This window comes from Desmodus rotundus, unplaced genomic scaffold (genome assembly GCF_022682495.2).
Source record: "Desmodus rotundus isolate HL8 unplaced genomic scaffold, HLdesRot8A.1 manual_scaffold_367, whole genome shotgun sequence".
NCBI lineage: Eukaryota > Metazoa > Chordata > Mammalia > Chiroptera > Phyllostomidae > Desmodus > Desmodus rotundus.
The window spans coordinates 1-21,795 of record NW_026527442.1 but is presented as its reverse complement, the minus strand read 5'-3'; the positions used below and the strand labels follow the sequence as shown (position 1 = coordinate 21,795).

Sequence of the window (21,795 nt, the reverse complement as noted above, 5' to 3'; positions counted from 1 at the left end):
AGAAAGAGATGAATGTCCAAGTTGTGGCTGCCGCCTCAGTCCTCCCTGCTGCCCCACCAACCCCAGGTCCCTCTGCACCAGCTGGAATGGTCATCAAAAAGGCGGGGCCTCTGAGAGGGTGCAGTGTCCTGCCCACCCCTTTTATGGGCTCTGACTCCAGCTGGGAAAGCAGCTGTACGGGTGTCTTACCTTGTTTGTAAGAGTTTGAGGGGGGGGGGGTTGTTTAATTTTTCTTTTTTTCTACATTTTTTTTTTGTGATTTTACTTTTTAATCCTCCAATAGCAGAGTCCAGAGGTACAGGTGCCAGGGTCCAGGGAAAGGGGTGGAAAACCATATGAACAACAATAAAATGAAAAAAAATCACTCCTCCCTCTGCACCCCAAGGCCCGCCTGCGCCCCTCTGTGTGGTAAGCACCAGGAAAGTTGAGTATCCAGCCAGTTGGTGGCGGTGAGCGGTCAGCAGGCCGACACCAGGCCCTTCTGGAAAGGGCAGCGGCGCTTGGGCCGGGGGCCATCCTCATCCTCATCCTCCTCGTCTTCCTCCTCCTCTTCCTCTTCCTCTGAGGATGAGGAGCTATCCAGCGTGAGGTCCACCACGTCAGCTCCTGGCTTCCCATTCTCAGCATTGCTCACCGTGCTGCCTCCACCTGCAGAGCCCCCGAGCATGCCGCCACTGCCTCCGTTGACGTTGGGGCTCGACAGGAGCCCATTGGCATCTGATGTGCCTGAGGGAGACAGGGACAGATGCTCAGGACAACTGCTGACCCACAGAATGGGGAAACAAGGTGGCAAGGGGCAGGGGCAATCCTGGGATGCCACTGCTGCCCCCCGTGGAGGCCCCGACTTCGGGGAGTGCCCTGTGTAGGACCCGGCACACAGCAGGTGTTCAATAGCTGCGTGCTGCCTGCAGTGCACAGTTCTGAGCCCTGGCCTGTTACACTCTGGGGCTCAACTCCACTGGGCTGGCTGGGTTTTTTTCCTTTTTATTTATTTATTTATTTATTTATTTATTTATTTATTTATTTATTTATTTACTACTGGGTTTATTTTTATTTTATTTATTGATTTTAGAGGGAGAGAGAGGGGATGGGAGAAAGAAAGGAAAACGTCAATTTGCTGTTCCATCCATGCATTCATCAGCTGCCTCCTGTATGTGCTCCAACCAGGGATCGAACCTGCAACCTTGGCATATCTGGACAATGCTCCAACCAACCGAACTACCAGGCCAGGATGATTTATTTTTCCTTTTTGGTTTTCTTTTTTCTTTGTCTTTCTTCATTTGGGGTGACTGTATTTTATTTATGTATTTACTTATAAAAAGACTTTACTTATTTTTAGAGAAGGGGAAAGGAGGGAGAAAGAGAGGGAAATAAATACTGATGTGCGAGAGAAACACTGATTAGCTGCCTCTTGCACACCCCCAACTGGGGACCTGGCCCAAAACCCAGGCACGTGCCCTGGCTGGGAACAGAACCAGCGACCCTTTGGTTTGTGGGACGGCACTCAATCCACTGACCCACGCACGCCAGTAAGGGGTGGGGTGACCGTGTTTAGATGAAAATGCCACATGGCAGGACATAAGTCAAACTCAGAAATCACCAAACCCCCAGAACGGGGATCACGGCAAGCCATGGGGCAGCTGGGGGCCTGGGCCAGGGACTCACCGAGCACGAGGATGGGACACTGGGGGCTGCAGCTGCGCTCCTTCTCGGCGCGGATGGGGCACCATGAGCCATCCACCAGGTACTCGATCTCGTCGGCATCCTCGCACTCACTCAGGATCTTGGAGAGTAGCCTGGGTGGGGACGGGCAGGGGCAAGGGGAAACAAAGTGGGGCTGACTCCCAGGCCAGCTGAGCCGCACCCGGCTTCCATCACCGCTCCCCTGGATTTGGTGAGATGCTTGCTAAGCCACTTCTGGCTTTGCCAAAGCAGCTTCAGGAAAGCACCAGCCAGGGCCTGGTGCCCTGAGGCCCTAAGGAGGGGGGCCCACCGGGCCTCTCAGCTACATGGGGTGTGTATAAGCTGGGCCCTCTGGGAGGATCTGCCAAATTGCTTGAGGGCCTGCAGTGGCTCACTCATGGCATGGGGACAGCACTCCCTCCAATTCCTTAAGAGCATGGGGCTGAGGGGGCTGGCAGCAGCAGGGTCTTGCCCATTCAGCCCTCTAACTGAGTGATCCCCACTCTCACACCCCGATTCCATGCTGTCCCCATTTTTATAGATAAGGGAAATGAGGTCTGGAAGGCAGGTACATGCTGCTCGAAGCACGCAGGAGAGGCTGTGGGCAGAGCAGGGGCAGAAGTGGGGCCTCCTCACTCCCACAGACAACAGCGCCTCCCAGAGCATGCCCGTGGTGAGCCAGGCCTGGCAAGGCGTGTTCTGGCCCTGGGTACTGGCTGCTAAGGCCAGTTCTACAGACTGAGGAACTGGGGAAGGCAAGTGAGCTCCTGGAGGCCACAAGACCAGGTGGCAGCAGTCCCGGGTCCCAGTCCTGCTCCCTGCCACTTCCTGGCTACAGGGCCTCAGTCTCCCCTCCCCACCCCCCAGGCAGGATGAGGTAGGCACAGCACCCACCACCAGCACCTGGGAGGGCCTGAGGCATAGCCAATGCCCAGGCCAGGCCTGGCGCAGGGAACGCACAAGCTGCAGTGGCAATAGGTTGCATGGCCCCCAGCATTTGTTCCTGCTTCCAAGTGAATGTGACCACCTAGGTCACAGTCACACAGAAGGGAGGCTGTCCTGCTCCAGGACACCCTCTGGGGCTGATGGGGTCCTTGCCACCCCTACCCTGAGGCCTCCTCTCCATTGCCATGGTCACAGACCCACCACCCCAGGGTCACATACAATGCACTGCTCTACCTGGAAACTCCTACTAACTCCCCAAAGCCCCACTCTACAGCTCCTCTTCCTCCTCCAGGCAGAACATAAACAGAGTTTATGTGTCTGTCTCAGTTCCTCCCATTCCCCATGCTCAGGTGGAAGTTCCCCAACGACAGGGTCTGAGATGAAGTCTTTTTGGGGTCACCGGATCACCTAGTTCAGGGCCAGGGAGGGACAGGTGGCAGAGCCTAAAAGAATAATTACATGAACCAAAACCCTTCTTCCAGCAAGCCTCTCGAGCTACACCAGGCCCCAAGGGCTTGCTGGGATCGTGGTCTGTTTGGGGCAGAGCCACTGTCCCCAGCCCTGCCAGAGCTGCCACCACCCGAGCCTGAGTGACCCACTCTAGGCCTGTTGGGGGAGGGAAGGCAAGTGCTGAGCGGCACAGCTGCCAGGCTGAAAACAGAGCTGCTATTCAGGTCCAGCCCTCATGCCCAGCCCCAAGGGCCTCCTCACTCCACTGAGGCTGGATAGCATAAGAGGCTGTGGCTTGGCCCCTCTGGGGATGGGACCCAGGCTTAGAATTGGCTGGACCTGGGTTGGAGTCCTGGCCTGGCTACCTGCAGGTCCCCGGGGCAACAGCTGTCCCCCTGCCCTAAGCCTCAGTTTCCCCACCTGTAAGGTAGGGATGATCAAGGCCCACCTCCTGGGACAACTGGAAGGGAGGGCTGGCAAGACCCTGAGCATGGTGACCAGAGATGAGTGCTTAAATGTGGGGACAAATTCATGCCCAGTCCTTGTAGGTCAAGGGGTGTCATTCCCATCCCTATGGGTACACCCCCCCCTGCCCCCGCCACCCCAAGCTGCGTGTCTCAACCTTCAAGGGATGGTGGGTCCAAAGGTGGGAGCCAGCACACCAGCCCCTATCTAGGCTGCCGCATCTCCCTACCCCCGCCAGACTCTGGGGACAGGGGTGGGTGTGGCCAGGGCCTGGCAGGAGCTGCTCAGTCAGGTGCTGGGCTCAGTTTCTGGAAACCTAAGACCTAACCGAAGTTTCCCTTTTGGGGAGAATGGCCTTTTGCCCCTTGTCTCCTTGTGGCATGGGAAGGGCTTGCTTGTTCGGCTGGGGGACAGCCTGGCCACACACCAGTGACATCTATAAAGGGAACAAGTGGGACGTGACCAGAATTTGGGGTAAGACATGTGTCCTTTTCACCTTTCTACAGAGGACGTGCCCAAGGTTGCAGTGAACAAACTTCAGGAAGCAACCCCCTGAATTGTGCATCAGCCTGGAGGTGAGAGTTCTCAGACCCCTGTATTATGTGGGGAAAACAGCCTCCAAGAACACAAGGTCACCCAGGGAAGAGTGGACCTCCTGGGTCCAGGGCCCCGCATCTGAACCCTAAACCACACTGCTGCCACCTGCACAGCAAAAGCCCTGAAAGTCCTGCCTTTCTTTGTAATCCGGGACTTTGGGAGCTGCCAAAAGGCACAGAGGCCTCTTAGTTGCATGGCTCCGCTGCTCGTTACCCAGGGGCCCAGAGCTGCGAGGGTCGAACCCAGCACAGCCCAGCAGGCAGTGTGGTTCCCCTGTGTCTCAGCAACTCACCCATCTATGATAAGCTGGTCGTAGGGGGCCGGTTTGTCGCACACTGGGCACATCCAGGTAGGCTTCTTCTCATTCATCTGGAGGTAGAAGACGGCATCGAAGCACTGCAGGTGGGCACAGGTCTCCGCCCGGCAGGGCACAGACAGCCGCATCTTCACCAGCTGGGGTGAAGGGAAGGGGGTGTGAGCGGGCCTCCTAGCCAGGCACCGCCCACCCCAGGTAGCCCCCACATAATGCACAGTGAGGGAAGGGGGACCACCACACTGACTCACAGGGCAGATGAGGGAGACCCGCACGCCAGTGGTGGCAATCTCGCTGTCGGGGTCCAGGCGAAGCTTCTCTTTGACTGCAGAGGAGGGGCAGCCAGTGTTAGTGGGGAAGGGGCAGAGGCACCTGTGGGGCCAGGTGGGGAGGCAACCTGGGTAGAAGCCACAGTTATTCCTGATACAACAACCTGGGTGCACCCCTGAGACACCAACTCCCCAATAAGCCAACCCTGCTGGGGCTTTTTACAACCCACAGGAAAGATCTTTTCTGGAGAGATCCAGGCAACACACAGCCATCAACAGGGCTACCTGCCGTGCCTCTGTTAATTCCGATGAAAAACAACCCTAAGGCCTAGATGAGGAGGCAGGGCCCCTGTTCTGAAATAGTGCCCACTAAGGAGCACCAACACCCCGGGCCAGGAGTGCCCGCCGAGAGCCCTGCAAGTGCAAGAGCAACAGACAGCTTCCCCGGCACAATCAAATGCTACTTCTCTTATAAAGGAAAAGACCGAGGCACCACCACAAAGCCACTCACAGCACGGAAACATGCTCACGACAGCACCCAAAGCCCCCTTCATGACTGTGAATGTGATACTGGAAAAAAGACTGGAAGGAAATGCACCCAATGCAGACCTGGGACAAGTCTGCAGGGGGTGCTCAGTCTCCCTCCTTTCCTTTTACTGCAGGTTTTGCTTTCAAAGGCTGCGAGACAGGTGGACAAACCTCAGGGTACACGCAGGTAAGACTCTGTCCCCAGACAGCTCCAGGCAAACGAACCGAGTCCTGCAGAATGGAAGCCTCCCTGCTTGAAGCCAGAACTGCCCCCCACACAATGGCTCCTTCATCCCTTCTTCTAGGAAGCCTCCTCTCCCCTGCCACGGGGGCTGGGGCCAAGGGTGAGCATGCAGCCAATCATATCTCAGTTCAAATTTCCATCCCAAGGTGCCCCTCTCTGGTTAACAAGTACTAATGGTGGACTCAGAGGCCTTGGCTCGTTAAAAAGATCCTGGGCAACTAAAATGGATGCAGTGTGCACTGGGTTTTGAAACAAGGCTTGGCTGCTCCTGACAGAGAGAAGGTGTGTGCATCAGGAAGAGTTCAAATGAGATAAAAGCAAAAAGCAAGAACAAAAAACCCAGAACTTGCCAGTTGTGACTAGAAGTCCCACTGGGATGGTCCCCAGCTTGGGCCTGGCCATGGAAAGGAAGCCAGGAGCCTGGGCTGTCCCATGCGCCCCTCCCGCCCACAGTGCTGCAAGGCTCCTGGCTCCTCACTGAGGAGCCAAGCCAGGCCTCTAAGTGCCCCACCCCCACCCTGTGGATTGCTGGTGCAGGAAGAGCCCCGCCCCTGGGCCAAGGGGGCGCTAGGGTCAAGTTGGCCATTGTCTCCACAGGGAGACAGCAGGTGGGCCTGGGGTTGAAGGGCAGGACCTTGGAGAGAAGAGAAAGGCGACAGAGCAGGGTGCACAAACTGAGGCCTTGGGGTCATAGAGCCCTGACTCTGTTCCTCAATGTCCCCACTAGTCAGATGGCATCAGAAGTCATCCCAGCAAGGCCAGAGAGCCAGTGGCTTGCCTGACACCACAAAGCTACCACGTGGAATTCCTGAGCACAAGCCATAAGTCAGGTGGCCCTTGGTGCAGAGACACAGGAAGAGACAGAACCAGTTTTGGGTTGTGTCTGCCAGTTTTGATGGTGGTTTTATTTAATGCTGTATGTCTGCCCCCAACACACATTTTTTAAAAAATTTATTTATTTACATTTAGAGAGAGGGGATGGGAGTGAGAAAGAGAAAAAGAGAAACATGTGAGAGATACACCGATTGGTCACCTCTCACACACGCCCCTACTGGGGACCTGGCCCGCAACCCAGGGGTGTGCCCTGATCGGGAATCAAACCAGTGACCTTTAGATTCGCAGGCCAGCACTCAAGCCACTGAGCCCACCAGCCAGGTCTACATTTTTTAATGTTAAAAGTGCTAAAAAGGAAAAACATACGGTCTCATCCTTCCTGGTCAGACCTGAGTCACCCCACATGCACCTCCAACCATGAATCCACCCTCTGCTCCCCCTCTCCATGAGCCCTGCAAGTGCAAGAGCAACAGACAGCTTCCCCGGCACAATCAAATGCTACTTCTCTTATAAAGGAAAAGACCGAGGCACCACCACAAAGTGGTGGTGCACACCACCATTCCCTGCACAGTAGCCAGAAGCCTCTGCCTAGAACACCGATCACCTAGGGTCTTTCTCTCCACAACACACCTCGCCCATCCTCCCCTCTGGCCTCTGCACTGAGAGCCCAGCATCCTTCAAAGACCTCCAGAGCTCCCTGACCCCCAGGGCGACAGACAGACACTGGAAGGTCCAGGTTTCCCCATCAGAACCGCTTCCCCCACCCCAAACTTCTCATGTCCAGCCAGCAAAGGGAGGGCTGGCAGAGAGAGAGCCCAGACCACCCTCGTTCACCAAGGGGAAGGTGCTGCCGTGCTCACCCAGCGCCTTGCACAGCTCTGGATGCTTGACCCCGATGGTTTTCAACCTCTGCAGCAGCTCTGAGGAGGTCAGTTGCCGCACCAAATATAAGGCCACCGAGTAACTCTGAGAGTAAAGTAGGAGGGATGTCAGAGTTGCGTGGGGACAGGTAGGATGAGCAGAGGCTACGTAGGGGTGGCAGGGCTGAGGGGGCAAGCAAGTGGGCAGCACCACTCACCTTGCCGTAGTTCCCCCAGGTGACGGTGATTCGGTTGGTGGCTGAGGACAGGTACATGAGGTGGGTGAGGTTGATGGGGCGGCAGGGTCTTTTGGGTTCCACTCCGGGCTTATTCGAGGGGTAGTAGCCCTGGGAGCAGATGGAGGCTCAGCCACCACAGATGGTCTCTGTCCCTGCCCCTCCCACCACGCTTGCCCCCCCCCAACCCAGCAGATCTGGAGCTGCCTGGGGAACCTGCTCACCGGGACTGAGCAGTAGCTGTGGTTGACCTTCACAGCAATGTTGGGCGGGTACTGGTCCTCCTGAGGGCTGCTGGTGTCTGAGTAACAGATTCTGCAATGACAATGGGTACCATGGGGGCCGAGGACAGGGAGAGGGCCCCTGGGAGAGGCGGGGATGACACACTGGGGCCATGTCTGGTCTGAGGGGTAGATCACAATGCTGGGCTGTGCATGTGGGGGTCTCAGGGCCCTGTGTCTGGCCTGAGTGGGAAAGAATGGTGGTGTGTCCACAGCCTTGCACAGCCAGCAAGAAGGGAAGAGACTCCACTTCTAGCCAGGAGCCTCAGAAGGACTGTCACGAGGGAGGGACGCCTGGCTGAGACACACTTGGGGTGGGATGTGGCAGGGCTATAGCCATCAAGTGGGGGAGGAAGTGGCCAAGGGTTCCCTTGGAGGCTGGCACACCTGCGCTTACCTTAGGACGACCTGCACGGCCTTGACCCCAGGCTGCAGTTCTCTGTGCCCCAAGGAAACCACGGAGAAGGAGAGGAAAGGAGGGGTCAGTGAGGTGGGAGTGAGCCTAGTACACCACGCCAACCTTTTAGCCAGGTAACCTCTGGCCTCTCTTGGGCTAGGCAGGCAGCCTAACCTGCTACCTAGGCAACCTAATCTGCTACCTCCCTTGACAAATGAAGGCCAACAGGTGCCACCTAGAATGTTCTCTCCTGCCACTTACTCGCTGGTAACTTGGGGCAATGACTTCCTCTCTCTGGACAAGGTGGGGTCTGGTGTGGATATTAAGCAGGTTGGTACCAATGGGCCTGGCATGTGCTGAGTGCCCCGAAAAGCGGCTGCTCCAGTGGTGGCTGCCATCTCAGCTGGAGACGGAGAGCCTCAGAGAGAGGAGTTGGTGACCTAGGGACAGCCCAGTGTCCTTACCTATGTGACTGCCCCAGGGGACACTAGCCATATCTGAGGACATCTGTGGTCATCATGACTGGGGGTGCTCCTGTCACCAAGGAGGTGGGGGTTAGGGATATTGCTTAGCACCCAGCAGTGCCCAGGACGGCCCCCCTCAGAGATTGACCTGGTCCTGATGTCAGCAGTGCTGAAGGGGACAGACCTTGTTAAAAGGGGACACTGGCCCACCTCCTGGGACTACAGGTGACAAAAGTGGTGAGTGTGCTGACTATGCACAGAGACCCCGAGTGGGGTAGGGGTGGGAACTCAGGGTCTGCCCCAGATCTGGCTAAACACTGATGTAGGTCACCTGAGAACATGCCCACCCACTATCTAGCCCTGGAAGTCAGCAGACTGTGGGGCCCAGAGCACCTGGAGTTCCTGATCAGCTCCACCTGTCTGGGCGTCAGTGCGAAGATGCATGGGCTCTCTTGAAGCTTCTCATTATTCTGTGGAACTGAAGACAAACATGGGGTCAGGGTCACGTCTGGTCCCTGCTGAGGGCGCCAGCCACAGACATGGTCCTTTCTACTGCTGAGCCCTCTTCAGGCTGAGAAGCAGGGAATGGGAAGCTGAGTCCTGACCAGGCAGAGCCACCAGGGGTGAGGATGAGAAGAGACCTGCCCTTGTTTGGAGCTGAACCTCAGCCTATGGTTCAGGGAACACTTACCACTCACCCCTCCATGTCCTCCACTAAGGGCCACTCTCAGAGAAGTGGCCGTCTCATCCCTGTGGGGTCCAGGGGTCTATTCAGGAGACCTGAGAACGCTCTACTAGGGCAGAAGAGCTGTGCTGGGCCGGGAGGATGCAGTACAGACAAGCCACATGCCCCTGGACCAGCCTGTTCTCTTCTGGTCTGTAAGACACTGGCAAGAAACAACTCTGTCTCCACCTCGAATGGCTGTTCTGGCACATCCAGTGAGCATGTGCCCATCAGTGTGGACACACCCACGTCGACCAGGTAACGAATGCTCATAGTCATACACTACTCAGAATGGTTCTATCAGCAGAAGGCTATTAATCACCTAAGTGCCTGCCAATGTGGTCTGGTTAGGATTTGCTGGGGGGTAGGGGTGGGGGTGGGGTCTCGTACAAAGGAATACGATGCAACTGTAAAAACATACAACAAAGGATTACTGCTCCATATTGTGATAAGGAGTAACCTCAAAGGTGCTTTGGTAATGTGAAAACAGCAGGTGTAGAACCGTGTGTTTATCACGCTGCTACTTGTGCAACCAAACAGAGGGAGGGGGTCTGTGCAAGTGCACACTAGCTTATCTGTGCAAGAGACATCTGTGAAGGAGGGGGTGTGAGAACTCGCCACAATTGCAGCCTCAGAGTGGTTGGGAAAGTTAAGAAGGAGCTTTTAAAATTTATACTGCAAATCCTTTAGAACAGGAGTAGGCAGACTGTTCTATAAAGAGCTGGAGTATAAATATTTTCGGCTTTTTTGAGCCACAAGTTCTCTGCCTCGATGTCTCCACTCTGTTTTGTACCATGCAAGCTGCCAGAGGCCGTACGTGTACAAATGAGCACGGCCGGGCGCCAATACAACTTGGTTTCAGAAAAAAGGCAGTCAGTAGGGTTGGCTCCCACCCTAGGAGGCCAACCCCTGCCTCAGAACCTTCTGAATTCTAAACCACACCAGGTAACCCATTTAAGCAAATGTGATTCAAACTTAAAACAAGCTCCAGTTTAGAAGCCAGACCACCTGGGTTTGTACCGCAGCTGCAAGGGGCCACGCACCCCCATCCTGGCCCAAGCCTGGGTGCTCTCTGTGTACAGGGCCCACTTCTCAAGGTACACAGCCAAGTTTGTGGCTGGTGCTCGGTAAAAGGTGGCTGTTGCAATTGCCACACTGTGGCCATACATGCTCCTCTGTTGCAGGTCCTAGTTGGGGCCCTGAGGAGGGCCACCTATTTGGGTATGGGGATGCTGGCAGGTCACCTGCAGACACCTCAGACCTGTCCAAAGAGCCCAGGGGCAATTATTTATGGGGGATGGCTCACAATATCTGAGTTAGGCTGCCAAGGCTAGGTGGCAAGTCAATGATACCAGACCCCACCTTACAGTGTCGCCCAGGAAGGAAGGGAAAAGGACCCTAGCAAACTTCTTGGGAGCCACCCACTGGCCAGGAAGCTCTGCAAGAAAAGCAGGCAAGCTGGTGGTGGAAAGACCAGAACCCAGGGTCCCTTTCCTGGAAGGCCTTCCATTTCTAGGTGAGGCAGCTGTGAGGACTCTGAACACAGATTTTCAGCTGTGTCATTGGCCTGGGGTGGCTGACTGCTTCCCCAGGAAGCCAGGAGGGAGGTGAGCTGCCACCTCGGCTGGGATATGGCACATCCCTCACCATCGGGAGAGGGCTGAGGGCCCCCAAACCTGGTCCTTCACCAGCTCCACTTTCTGCTGTTCAGGGCAGCATCCACGACTCCTGTCACGTCCCCTGTCACGTCCCCGCCCCCATCAACTCCTCAGCCACTCCTGTTGGCACCCAGTGCTCTCCCTTTCCCATCACCACTGCCCATTCTTCTTTTTTTAATCCTCACCCAAGGACACACTTATTGCTTTTAGAGAGAGAGGAAGGGGGAGGGGAAGAGAGAGAGACATCAACCAGTTGCCTCCCATACACACTCCCACTAGGGATTGGGCCCAAAACCCGGGGATGTGCCCTGATCAGGAATCGAATCCGCAGCCTTCTGGTGCATGGGACATTCCAACCAGCTGAGCCACCAGCCAGTGTTGCCCGCTGCGATCAGCATGAATACCCCTCGCTGTGTCCAGGCTCCAGAGCTCACCATCTGCCACACAGGACCGAAGGAGGGTGTTCTGCCCACCCCTGTGGCCTTGACTCCACAGTGGCTACCATGACCTCCTCCTTACTGGCCCCACCTGCCAAGTACATCCCAACTCAGGGTCTCTGCATGCACCATCCTCTCTTCCAGATCTTTCCTTCCTTAATGATTTTCACCTTCTTGGTATTTCTTTTTCTTGGTATTTTTTAATTTGTGCAAATGCCACCCCACCCTCAAAATTCTGGTGCTTTCTACTTCCTTCCCTGCTCCATTTTTCTCCAAAACCTTTACCTCATAAGAATCAACACAATGTCCAGGTATCTTTGGTTCATTATGGACACCAACTGAATCAAGAAATGCTCACCCGCACTGCTGCAAGCTGGGTAGCTGTGGAAGCACATCCCCTCCCAGGCCCACAAGCCTCTGCACTGCCCACTGCCCCCCCCCCCCCCCCACCCACCAGACTAAAGGGAGGGAAGCCCGGGCTCCAAGTACTCTGGGAACCAGCCCCTGGGCTACACCCGAGCCACGGACCAACCAAGAGGGCCCACACATCCACCTCTACCCCAGGCTGCCAGGCAGCCTTGCAAGCTGCATCAGCAAAAAATCCTTTAGGACTCGAGCAGAGGCCCACAATGCACTGGGGTGAGGAGCGCGATAAAACAACAGCAGGGTGCAGTCACGTTTTCGTAGGACCGCACTGTGGAGAAAAGGCGGCGGCAAGCCTACACCACCAGCAGGGATGCTCCAGCGGGCACAGCCACAGTGGGTGTCTCTGCTGCTACCCTGTGTCTTCTATGGTGAACACAGAATTTTACAAAAGTTTAAGTAAAAAGAAAAGTTTGCCTTGAAGTACAGCTCGGCTGGTTAGAGCACCATCTCAATACAACAAGGTGAAGATTCAATCCCTGGTCAGGGCACATACAAGAATCAACCCATGAATGCATAAATAAATGGAGCAACAAATCAATGTTTCTCTGTCTCTCCCCCTCTAAAAAATCAATAAATAAAAACTGTTAAAAAAGAAGAAAGAAATTAAAGGAGATTTTAAGGAGTCAATCGATAGGACTGGTCTTCCGTCTCACTGGCCCAAGCCCTGTGTGCAGGAAGCCTGGGACCAGGGACGTGCCCGGTGACTGTCTAGGTTCCCAGGTCATGGGATGGGCCTGAGTATGTCCCACGCCTGGCTGTGGGACGGCAGGCAGGCCTTGCGCCTCAGGGATCATACCTGCCTCAGAAAGGACTCGGAAAAACAAGACCCGGAAAAATCTCATGGGACCTTCAGCAACTCTAAAGCCCTCAGGATGGTCCCCACGCTTCCCCCTGGCCCACCCTCCTCATGTTTTTTGGCCTCTGTTCTCCCTCCCTCCTCCTCTGCCACATCACACTCTAATCACAATGGCCTCCATTCACGAGCCTTCTCTCACCACTGGGCCTCTGGCTGGAACACACTCCCCCGCTCCCTCCTTTGTCCAGTTTATTGCTACTCACCCCTCAGGTATGGACAGAAATGCCACCTCCTCCAGGAAGCCTTCCTGATTGCAACCTCCCCAAAAATGTACAGTAAGGGACTCCTAGTACCGACAGCCCCCTAAAGACCCTGCATTCCCCAATCAGAGCATTCCATGTCCAGCACCATTTAATCACCTCTAGAGCAGCTTCCTTGCAAAATGTGCCAGGCCAGAGTCCTCACTACTTTTTTTGTTGTTTAGGCAATGCTGGCCAAAGGACTCAGACTGGATGAAGGACATCTGTGTGCCCTAAATCAGAGGTCCCTAACCTCCGGATCACGGACTGGTACCAGTCTTGGTCTGTTAGGGACCGGGCCACCCAGCAGGAGGCCAGCTTCAATGTAATGGGCTTGAATCATCCTGAAACCACCCCCACTGCCCTGGTCCATGGAAAAATTGTCTTCCAAGAACCCGGTTCCCTGGTGCCAAAAAGGTTGGAGACCACTGCCCTAAACAATGGGGTAGGTACCAGACCAGCAGCTCTCAGCCACCTGGGTGCTGACCACCTCTAGGGGGCACCTGGAGTTGTCAGGACACAGGGTGGCAGTGAGGGCAGACTGAGTGGCCCACACAGTGAGGCCACAGGATGCTGGAGAGCCTCCCTTTCTGCCCGAAAGTCTCATGATGGCCTCCCCGCACCCCTCTAACCTGATGGGGAGGTCTGGGCCTTCCCAATTAGACTCTGGTCAGACACCCCAAATGGCTGGGCTGGGGAAACCGTCAGGTCACAACATGCCTAATGAATCCCAAGCTGAAGCAGCATGACTTGGGACCATGTTCCTGGCCTCTATGAACTCTTGCAGTCTGGGAGCAAGTGCCCCTGCCCTGGGAGAGCCTGGCCACCGGCCTGTCCAGCTGGGAAGGGGAAGACAGATGGGCTCTTCATGCAGAGAGGAGGCCTGAGGTCCTGAACCTTTGTGTGAACAGGTGCCTCCCTGCAGAAATGCAGGCACTGATGGTGCAGGAAATGGTGAGACATAGGAAGATGGCTGAGTACACAGCCCCAGAACCCCTTCCTAGTGATTCTGTGTGACCCTGGGCCAGTCTCCTGACCTCTCTGGCACCAGCCCCTGCCCCTACTGGAGTGGATCATCTGTCTCCTCAGATCCTCCCAGCTCTGGGTCTGTGGCTCTATTCTTACCCTCATGCCACCCATCCTGAACATTCCACTCCATGGGATTTACGTCTACGGTTGTCCGGGCACAAGCTCCCTCTAGGCAGCTCTTCCGGGGGAACAGACCAGAGTATGCGGGACTTGTTGTGGATGGCAGGTCATGGCCAGGGGTAAAAGGAAGCTGGCCGAGCCACAGCCCCTGAAGTTGTGCTTGGGCAAGGCCAGTGCGGCAGAATTCACATGGGGAGGTACCCAGGGTGTAAGGTGGGTGGCCTACTGCTGGTCTGGGGACAGAGTGGACTGCAGGGTTTCAGGGTCAGGGCCTGTGCTCCGTGAGGCCTCTCCCTAGGAATCTGAGCAGCCCCCAAGGGTCCCTGAGAAAATGGGACTCCCAAGGAACAGGTACACCCTGGGACAGGGGCGGGTGAGTGGGTAGAAGCAGAGGCAGGGCGGGGTCAGCCTCTTTGTTCTGAGCCACCAGCAGAGTAATTTCTGATGTAGACAGGGGAGCAGACTCTCCCGGAGATCAGGTGACCGGGGTCCCAGGGGGCTCAGGGCAAAGCAATGCATTGTGGGGTGGGAGTGACTGCAGGCTTGCAGTACAGGAAGGAAGCTCATGGTCCAGGCAGGGGATGAGAGGCCGCCAGCCAGCCTGAGTTCAAAGTCACCTCCAGTCCCATCCCCCTCCCAGCGCCAAGCCTGCCCTGCAGTTTCCCAGTGCAAACCCAGCCTCCCCATTATGAAGATCACTCTAGAGTCTGAAATGTCGGCTCAACCTTCAGGATCAGCTAGCCAGCTGGTTCTCAGGACCCCAAAACCTTCCAGAGAACCCACCACTGTGGTGGGGGGTAGGATCCAGCATCTAGAGAGCGGTTGGAAGAGCAGAAACAGGGGAATTTGTTCTGGGGGAACTCAGGAAGGAGCCTTAGGTCTCCAGCACTACTGGGTCAACCCCATGATAGGTGCTGCTGGGCCAACCTGCTGCCCATCTGGGGGCCTAGCAAGAAACACCTCCTCACGTCAAAGAGAAAGCAGTGGAAGGCCTCAGACTCTAGGGCTGGGACCACCAGCAACTCCTTCCTCCACCTCCTGCAGCCTCACTTAGAACCACAGACCCTCTGGCCCAACCTCACAAAGCCCAAGGTCTGTAAGGAGGAGGAGAGAGGCAGCTTCACCCCCTCCCCTCTCCCCACATTTACGCTAGGACAGAGGAGGCTGGCTAGCACAAGGCTGAAGCTGAAGTTTGCATTCAAAGAGGTGCCCCCTGGCTGAGCAAGGGAGGATGCTAAGTCAGCAGGATAGAGGCGAGTGAACCAAGCAGCTAGGGGCATGAGGGGCAGAGGTGTGAAGGGATCACAACCTCCGCCATAGCACCCAGGGACCAACTCATGATCAGTGTCTGCTCCCCGCATGCAGCAGGGGCCAAGTAAAGATGTGGGGTTGAACAGGATCAGGTCCAGGAGGTGACAGGACCTACAGTGGTGGCACAGGCTGGGGCACCCTGACAAGAGAATCTCTACAGGGCAGGGAGGCTTTGTCTGCTCCGCATTGTGTGTGTGGAGGGAGCTCAAATGTATACTGTGTGAGTGAGCAAGTGAATGAGTGAATGAATAGGAGGGGTCTCTAGGAACACTCAGGGACAATCTGAGTGTTAACCACAGGCTGAGGGCATTCCCCTTGGAGCCCTGGAGGATTAGGGAGCTGTGGCTGGCCAGCCTTTTCCAGCCTGAGCTCAGCACAGGAGGCTGACACCAAGCTGACACCCACCCCCAGCCATGGCTGACACCTTTTGAGGGGTCGTGAGTCAGAAACACCCAGCTAGGCCGTCCCAGAGTTCTGACCCTTGGAAATTGAGACCCTCAGTTGTTTTAAGCTGCTGGTATCTGGGAAATTTGTTACATGGCACTAGGTCACTAATCTAAACACCCAAAGGTGGCATCTGTGGTTCCTAGGAGGGACAAGACTTCTGCTGCCCCTTGGCCCTTGCTGCTTCTCAGAAAATTCTCCAGGTTGGTCACGTGGCTGGCCACAGGCAACAGGAGAACTTGGAAGGCAGGACCCCCAAGGTAGGTGGTGGACTCACCCAGTTCAGTGGGCTTCAGCAATTCATCTAGCATGTTAAAGAAGGGCAGCTTTACCAGGCGCACTTCTGGCTTGAGGGTCTTGGCAGGCAACCGTCCAAGTCCGTTTAAGTACTTCCCATAGAGCACAGGGTAGTCAATGTTGGGGCCTGTGAGGGGAGTCCTGGGCACTGTGCTGGCCCGGTCGTAGGTCGAGTGCATGGTTAGGGGGTCCAGGGGCCGGTGGGGCTGGGAGACGGGCTCCGAGCTCTTCTTGGCGTAGCGTGTCTCATAGAGCTCCTTGATCTTCTTGAACAGCTCAGGGCTACAGTCAAACTGGACCAGTTGAAGGGCCCGGGTGACAAGTTCGTGTTTAAGTCCACTCTTACTCCTGCCGACGAAACCCAGGAGCATCTGAAGGTCGGAGACTCGGAAGCTCATCACCATGTTCTGTGAAGAGCAACCACAGACACACATGCTCAGAGGCAGAGGCCACCAGAGTCAGGGGCCACCACCGAGGTGTGGGGCTTCCTTGGAGCTGTCTGGGCCCAGAGTGGGGGAATAACAGTCCGAGACCCTGTCAGCAGCCACAAGATCCCACCCTCCCTCTGCCCTCTTCTTTTTGGCTGGTAGGGGTGGGAACCCAGGAGGCAGCTTTGACATCTGCCTCATTGGCCTGGGCTTGACCCACCTCCACTACTGGCTCACCTTTCACACGATGCCCCTTCCCAGCTTGGCCCCACTGCCCTTCTCCTCCTCTAACCTTCTTCAGCACCGCCAACACAGTGAAAGTTCCTGACTGCCCCCACCACCTTCTATTTTAGGTTCTCTTTTCATATCTTCAGGCCTAAAAGCATCCCCAGGGCAAGAACTGGGAATCTTGCTTTACCTCTAAACAGCTTAACAGTGTCCCTAACAGAGAACACATGGCCTCTCTGACCCTCAGTCTCTTCACTGGGGAGGATGACAAGATCCACTTCATCAGGATGTGGGAAGGACCTGATGAGTTAACTCATATAAGGTAGAATAAATGTGCAACCAATGTTAGCCACAGACATGTTTTCTCTTTGGTCTAGAGGATGATAGTCACAGCTTAATACCAATCGCCGGGGGAGGGACCAAGCTGGACATGTCATCATATACTTTGACCCTTCAAACATCCCTGCCAGGTTGGTGAGAGCTTCATGTTACTGCCAACATTCAAACTCAGGCCCAACTCTGATGCCAGGGGCTGTTCCTCTCCTATACTGCCTCCTGCACTGACCTATATATAGCTGATCACCTTAGCTGATCATTCTGGCAGGCTTTCTCTGCCTGAGCAATGTGGACATGGAAGCTGGAATGTTCCTGTGGGGGTATCCTGGGCACTGTGGGGTGTTAAGCAGCATCCCTGGCCCCCACCCACTTGATGCCAGGAGCACCCCCAAAACCCAGTCATGACGATCGATCATAAACATCCCCCAAATGTCTTCCAGTATTCCCTGGGGGCAGGATCAGCACTGCTAAGAACCATGCGTCAGCCCTGGCATCAGCTGGTTACAGTGTCGTCCCCACATGCTAAGGCTGTGGGTTCGATCTCTGGTGAGGGCACATACAAGAAGCAACCAATGAATGCATAAGCGGAACAACATATTGATGTTTCTCTCTCTCTAAATAATCAATGAAAACCACCCCCCCACCCCCCCCACCCCCGCCCAAACCATGGTTCTGAGAAGGCTCTGGGAATCCAGCAGCTGGAGAAGCTGTAACTGAGCTGTGGCACCGTGATGAATGAGGTATGGCAGGGTCCCAACTAAATCAAACCGAACACTAGAGCTGAGCTCATCCCCATGTTCTCTTTGGGGCTGCCTGGAGGTGGCATTCCCTCTGTGAGACTCTGGGATACCAATGAGGGTTCCCCAACGTGCTTCATAAGCAAAGTGTCCCCGAGGGATGGGCCAACAGGGTTTCAGACCACCCACGCTGAGCCCTAAGGCTGGCCTGTGATGAATGAAATGTAGTGGCAAGACACTTCCAGGGGGCAAGGGAAAAAACGGTACGAGTGACAAGAGTGGATACGGAAGGCTGGCGAGTGTGTGGCAGGACAGCACCCAAAGAAACTGGTAAGCCGCTCATACTCAGTCTGAGAAAGTCTGACTGTTGGAGGTAGGTGGGAACCCTGCTGAGGTTTATGCAGCAGCCTCGACGCCAGGAGGCTCTGGTGTTTCCCACGTCCTGGCTATTTAAGGGTGAGGTGTGGGGTGTGACTCAGGAGCCCTGGGTTCAAATCCAGATTCCACACTAGGTTCCCAGGCGACCAGGGCCTGCTGTCAGGCCTTTCTGTGCTTTGGGCTCCCATCTGTCATCTCTAAGGTTTCTTCCAGTGGTACAACACCAGGCTCCTGCTTATGGCAGATGTGGCTGTCTAGTCCTGCTTGCAAACCCTCAGGGGGGAGCATTTTCCTGCTGCAGGGTCTTTCTCCCACTCCCGCACTACAGTTGTGGAATGTCTACCATGTGCCAAGTACCACAAGGGCCTTTCTCAGTCACTTATTTCACAAGGACCTGTGAACATTATGCAGGTGAGAAAACTTGAGGCTCTCATTGGGAAGTGACTGGCCCAAGGCCTCTCTGTGTGGCAATGACAGGGCTGGCATTTGGACCTTCCACTCACACCCAGCTATGTGGAGGCCTGGGAAGACCCTCACTCCCCAGCACAACCCTACCTAGGGACCTAAGCAGCCTGCTGGCCCTCAGAGTGTCCGGAATGATTTGAAACATAGAGGCTTCACCTCCCTCGGTCTGACGTCCTACCTTGAGCAGAGAAAAAAGGCTTGCAAAGATGTTTCTTCTGGAAGAGGCCCAAGGCCTACGAGGGGAGAGGCACTCTCATGTGGAAGCTGACGGCCTGCGACGGAGCCACAGGCAGGTAGGCTAGGCCTTTCCGAGTCCGACCACACATCTCCTGACGCCATCCTGCCCCTGGAAGCCCCCTCAACCCCGTGCCCACCACAAACCCAAGGCCTAGCCCCTTTCATCAGACTGGACATCCGGAGCTGCAGCACCACCACCCTGGAACACACCCCTCAAGCTGCCACTAGGATTTCTCAGCAGCTGCCACCACCAATGAACCTGCCCTTGACATTTGGGGCAAGAGGGGTATAAGCACTCAGGAAGAAGCCCCAAGCACTTGGCAGATCACTTCCTCAGATCTGTGTTTATAAACAGAACCAGGCCCCAGGGGCTGCCAGAGTCGCAACTAGCTGCATGGAGAGACATCAGCCTAGATAGAGAAGCTGAGCTTAGCTTAACCCCTCTCAAGCATAAGCACAGGAGGAAAGTTAAGACCCCTCTCTCCAGGAAATGGGAGATGGGTACAAAATGCTACATGGTTATCTCCAGGAGTTCACAGGCTGACCGTCTCAGAGACCGTGGGTTAAGAGTCTCAGATCCCCAAGTTTATCAATATGCCCCCCACCCCACATTTTCCCCTTGGACCAGCCTGCTTTGCACCCCAAAAGACAAAATCTCCAGCTCTTAATATGAAAGGTTAGGACAGCACCTAAAAGGGGCAGGGGTGTGTGTGCATTTCAATTACGTGGAAGGCGCTCCGTGGTGACAGCGAGAGACTGAAGAAGGAAAACTCCCTGGGGTGGAGCAAGTGGTGCTGCAGTCTCAAGTCCCCCTGACCGGAGGCTAGTGTTTTAGAGAACCTGGAAAAAGAATCCACTTAATTTAATTGACTATTTAAGGGTGGGGGGCCCCAGCCACCAGAGGGTCAACTAGAGTTCATCAGATCATATTTCAAGGCCCTGGATGGTATAAAAAAGACTTCAGACCCTACCCTCTGGCTGGGGAGAGGGGAGTGGGACAGAGTTACAGTGATGGACTCAACGTTACATTTTGGGGCTCCAGAGAAGTTCAGGCCTGCAGGCTGCCACCTTGGACTTGCAGAGTTTAGACCTCCACATTTCCAGGACAAGTCTCAATTTCTCCAAACCCCAGAGAAGGGCAGAAGTGTGTGTGGTGTAGATATGGGGGCACTCCGGAGTGAAGGAAGGGTAATAGCCTATAATTATAGAACCTAGAGGACTGTGTTTCAGATTCCAGAAGGAAGGGAAGAGAGATGTCAGGAGAGGGAGGAGTGAGAGAAAAACACTTACAGGTCAGGACCTTGAGTAGGGGAGACCAGAAGGGGGCAGGAGGCAGTGCCCCTGACCTGTGAAGAACTCCCCTGGGATCACTGCACTTAACTTCTCAGGGAAGAAATGGAAAACCCTAATCTAGTTGTGGCAAGGGTTCTGAAGCCTGACCTAGGGGAGGCGCCTGAGAGAAGATACATCCCTGGGGTTGGGATGATCCCAGTTCGGTCCCAAGAGAGTTAAAAGGGACCCCAAGCTAAAAGAAAGGATGGTATCTGTGGGGTGTGAAACGTGGACCCTAAATTGGAGTATGTGGAAAGGTACAAGGAGCTATCCTCCAGAAAGAGGCCTGCCTACCCTGGAACCAGCCGGGACCCTCCAAAAATCAATACAGGAGACCAGCAAAAAAAAAAGAGAGAAGGGCTCAGAAGCCAGAGCTGGGTGCATATAGGGATCTAAAGCAGGGGTTCTGGGGTCAGTGTGGGGAGGGCGCCTCATCTGAGAAGTAGACTCACTAGGGAGCAGAGTATACGGAAGCATCCAAGATTTGGAAATGGGGTCTGATACTGCGAGTGTGAGATTTGGTTTCCTCAGGACAGAGCCCAAAGCCTTAGAGATGGTGTCCTAGGGGGGAAAGAGGGAGGAATAAGGCAGAGCTGGGTACCCAAGATGGAGAGATGGGAGTTAGGAAGACTCTGAATCAAGAACAGGGATAGGAACTCCATCCCAGGGAGCGGGGCGAGCTCAGTTAACACCGCGTCCACTCCCGGGGTGAGAAGAGAGGTATCAAGAGGGGGCGGGGCTCTGGGACACACTCGGGATCCTAACAGCGGCCCTAAATTCCAGCCTAGGGTAGAGACCCGAAGAGGACACGCTGTGTTTGGGGGCGGTTCAGGACCCTCGGCCATTACCCCAGATGGTGGGAACGGTAGTAAAAGGATCAGGAGACCCTTCTGAGCAGGGAATCGCCAACATCAGCTTGGCCTGAAGGACGGGGAAGCTGAGACCCAGATGCCAGCCCTCTGTGCCACGAGGGGCGGGGAGGCGAAGACACTCCCCCAGGCCAAAGAGCACGGACCCCAGCTCTGGGAGAAGAGGGGACAAGCAGCCCAACCCATCATGCTGTCCCGGGAGATTGTGCCTCAAGCTGGGAGGCGCGGCCCAATGCTCGTGTTTAGTGAGACCCAGACCCTAACCGCTCAAGCTGGAGGAATTAGAACCCCGCCTCAAACCCGGGCCGATCCCCGGCGCAAAGACTGGGGTAAGGTTTGGGGGCCCCGCCCCCGGCCTCCCCGCCCCCCTCCCGCACCCGGAGCCCCGGGGCCGGGGGACAGAGAGGGGGTTAGGCGCCGAGCTGCGGGCGGGCCGCGCCGTAGGATCCCAAGCGGAGTGCGCAGACCTCGGCCCGCCGGTCGGCCCCCGCCCCCTCGTCCGCCCGCCCAGACCGGCACCGCTGCCGCTCACTCACTTTGGCCTCCACCAGCTCCGCCGCCATCTTGGCCACCAGCGTCCCCCGCGCCGGGAGCCCCCAGCCGTCGCGTCACGTGACCACCCGCCACTCGCGGGCGGGGCGGTCGCAGCGGCCAATTAGCATCCGCATGCCCTTCTCC

General features: G+C 55.7%; 1 protein-coding gene across 1 annotated transcript; it reads right to left on the bottom strand.

The window, feature by feature from the left end:
• Positions 1-219: 219 nt before the first annotated feature.
• On the bottom strand, positions 220-21,789 carry PIAS4 (protein inhibitor of activated STAT 4). The gene is made up of 11 exons (XM_053917873.1): positions 21,654-21,789; positions 16,088-16,514; positions 8,960-9,044; positions 8,103-8,144; positions 7,649-7,739; positions 7,407-7,535; positions 7,189-7,294; positions 4,705-4,778; positions 4,433-4,593; positions 1,666-1,796; positions 220-726 (listed from the first exon to the last, which is right to left on the bottom strand). Exons 1-11 carry the CDS (start codon positions 21,678-21,680, stop codon positions 458-460), a joined length of 1,542 nt encoding a protein of 513 aa, XP_053773848.1. The 5' UTR covers positions 21,681-21,789; the 3' UTR covers positions 220-457.
• Between the last annotated feature and the right edge of the window lie 6 nt (positions 21,790-21,795).

Excerpts from the sequence above, each read along its gene's own strand:
- PIAS4 (XM_053917873.1), bottom strand. The coding sequence starts at position 21,680 with ATGGCGGCGGAGCTGGTGGAGGCCAAA. Across the intron at positions 9,045-16,087 it reads GCTGAAGCCCACTGAACTGG|TTCCACAGAATAATGAGAAG; the intron begins GTGAGTCCACCA and ends GTTTGTCTTCAG. Across the intron at positions 7,740-8,102 it reads GCCGTGCAGGTCGTCCTAAG|AATCTGTTACTCAGACACCA; the intron begins GTAAGCGCAGGT and ends TTGTCATTGCAG.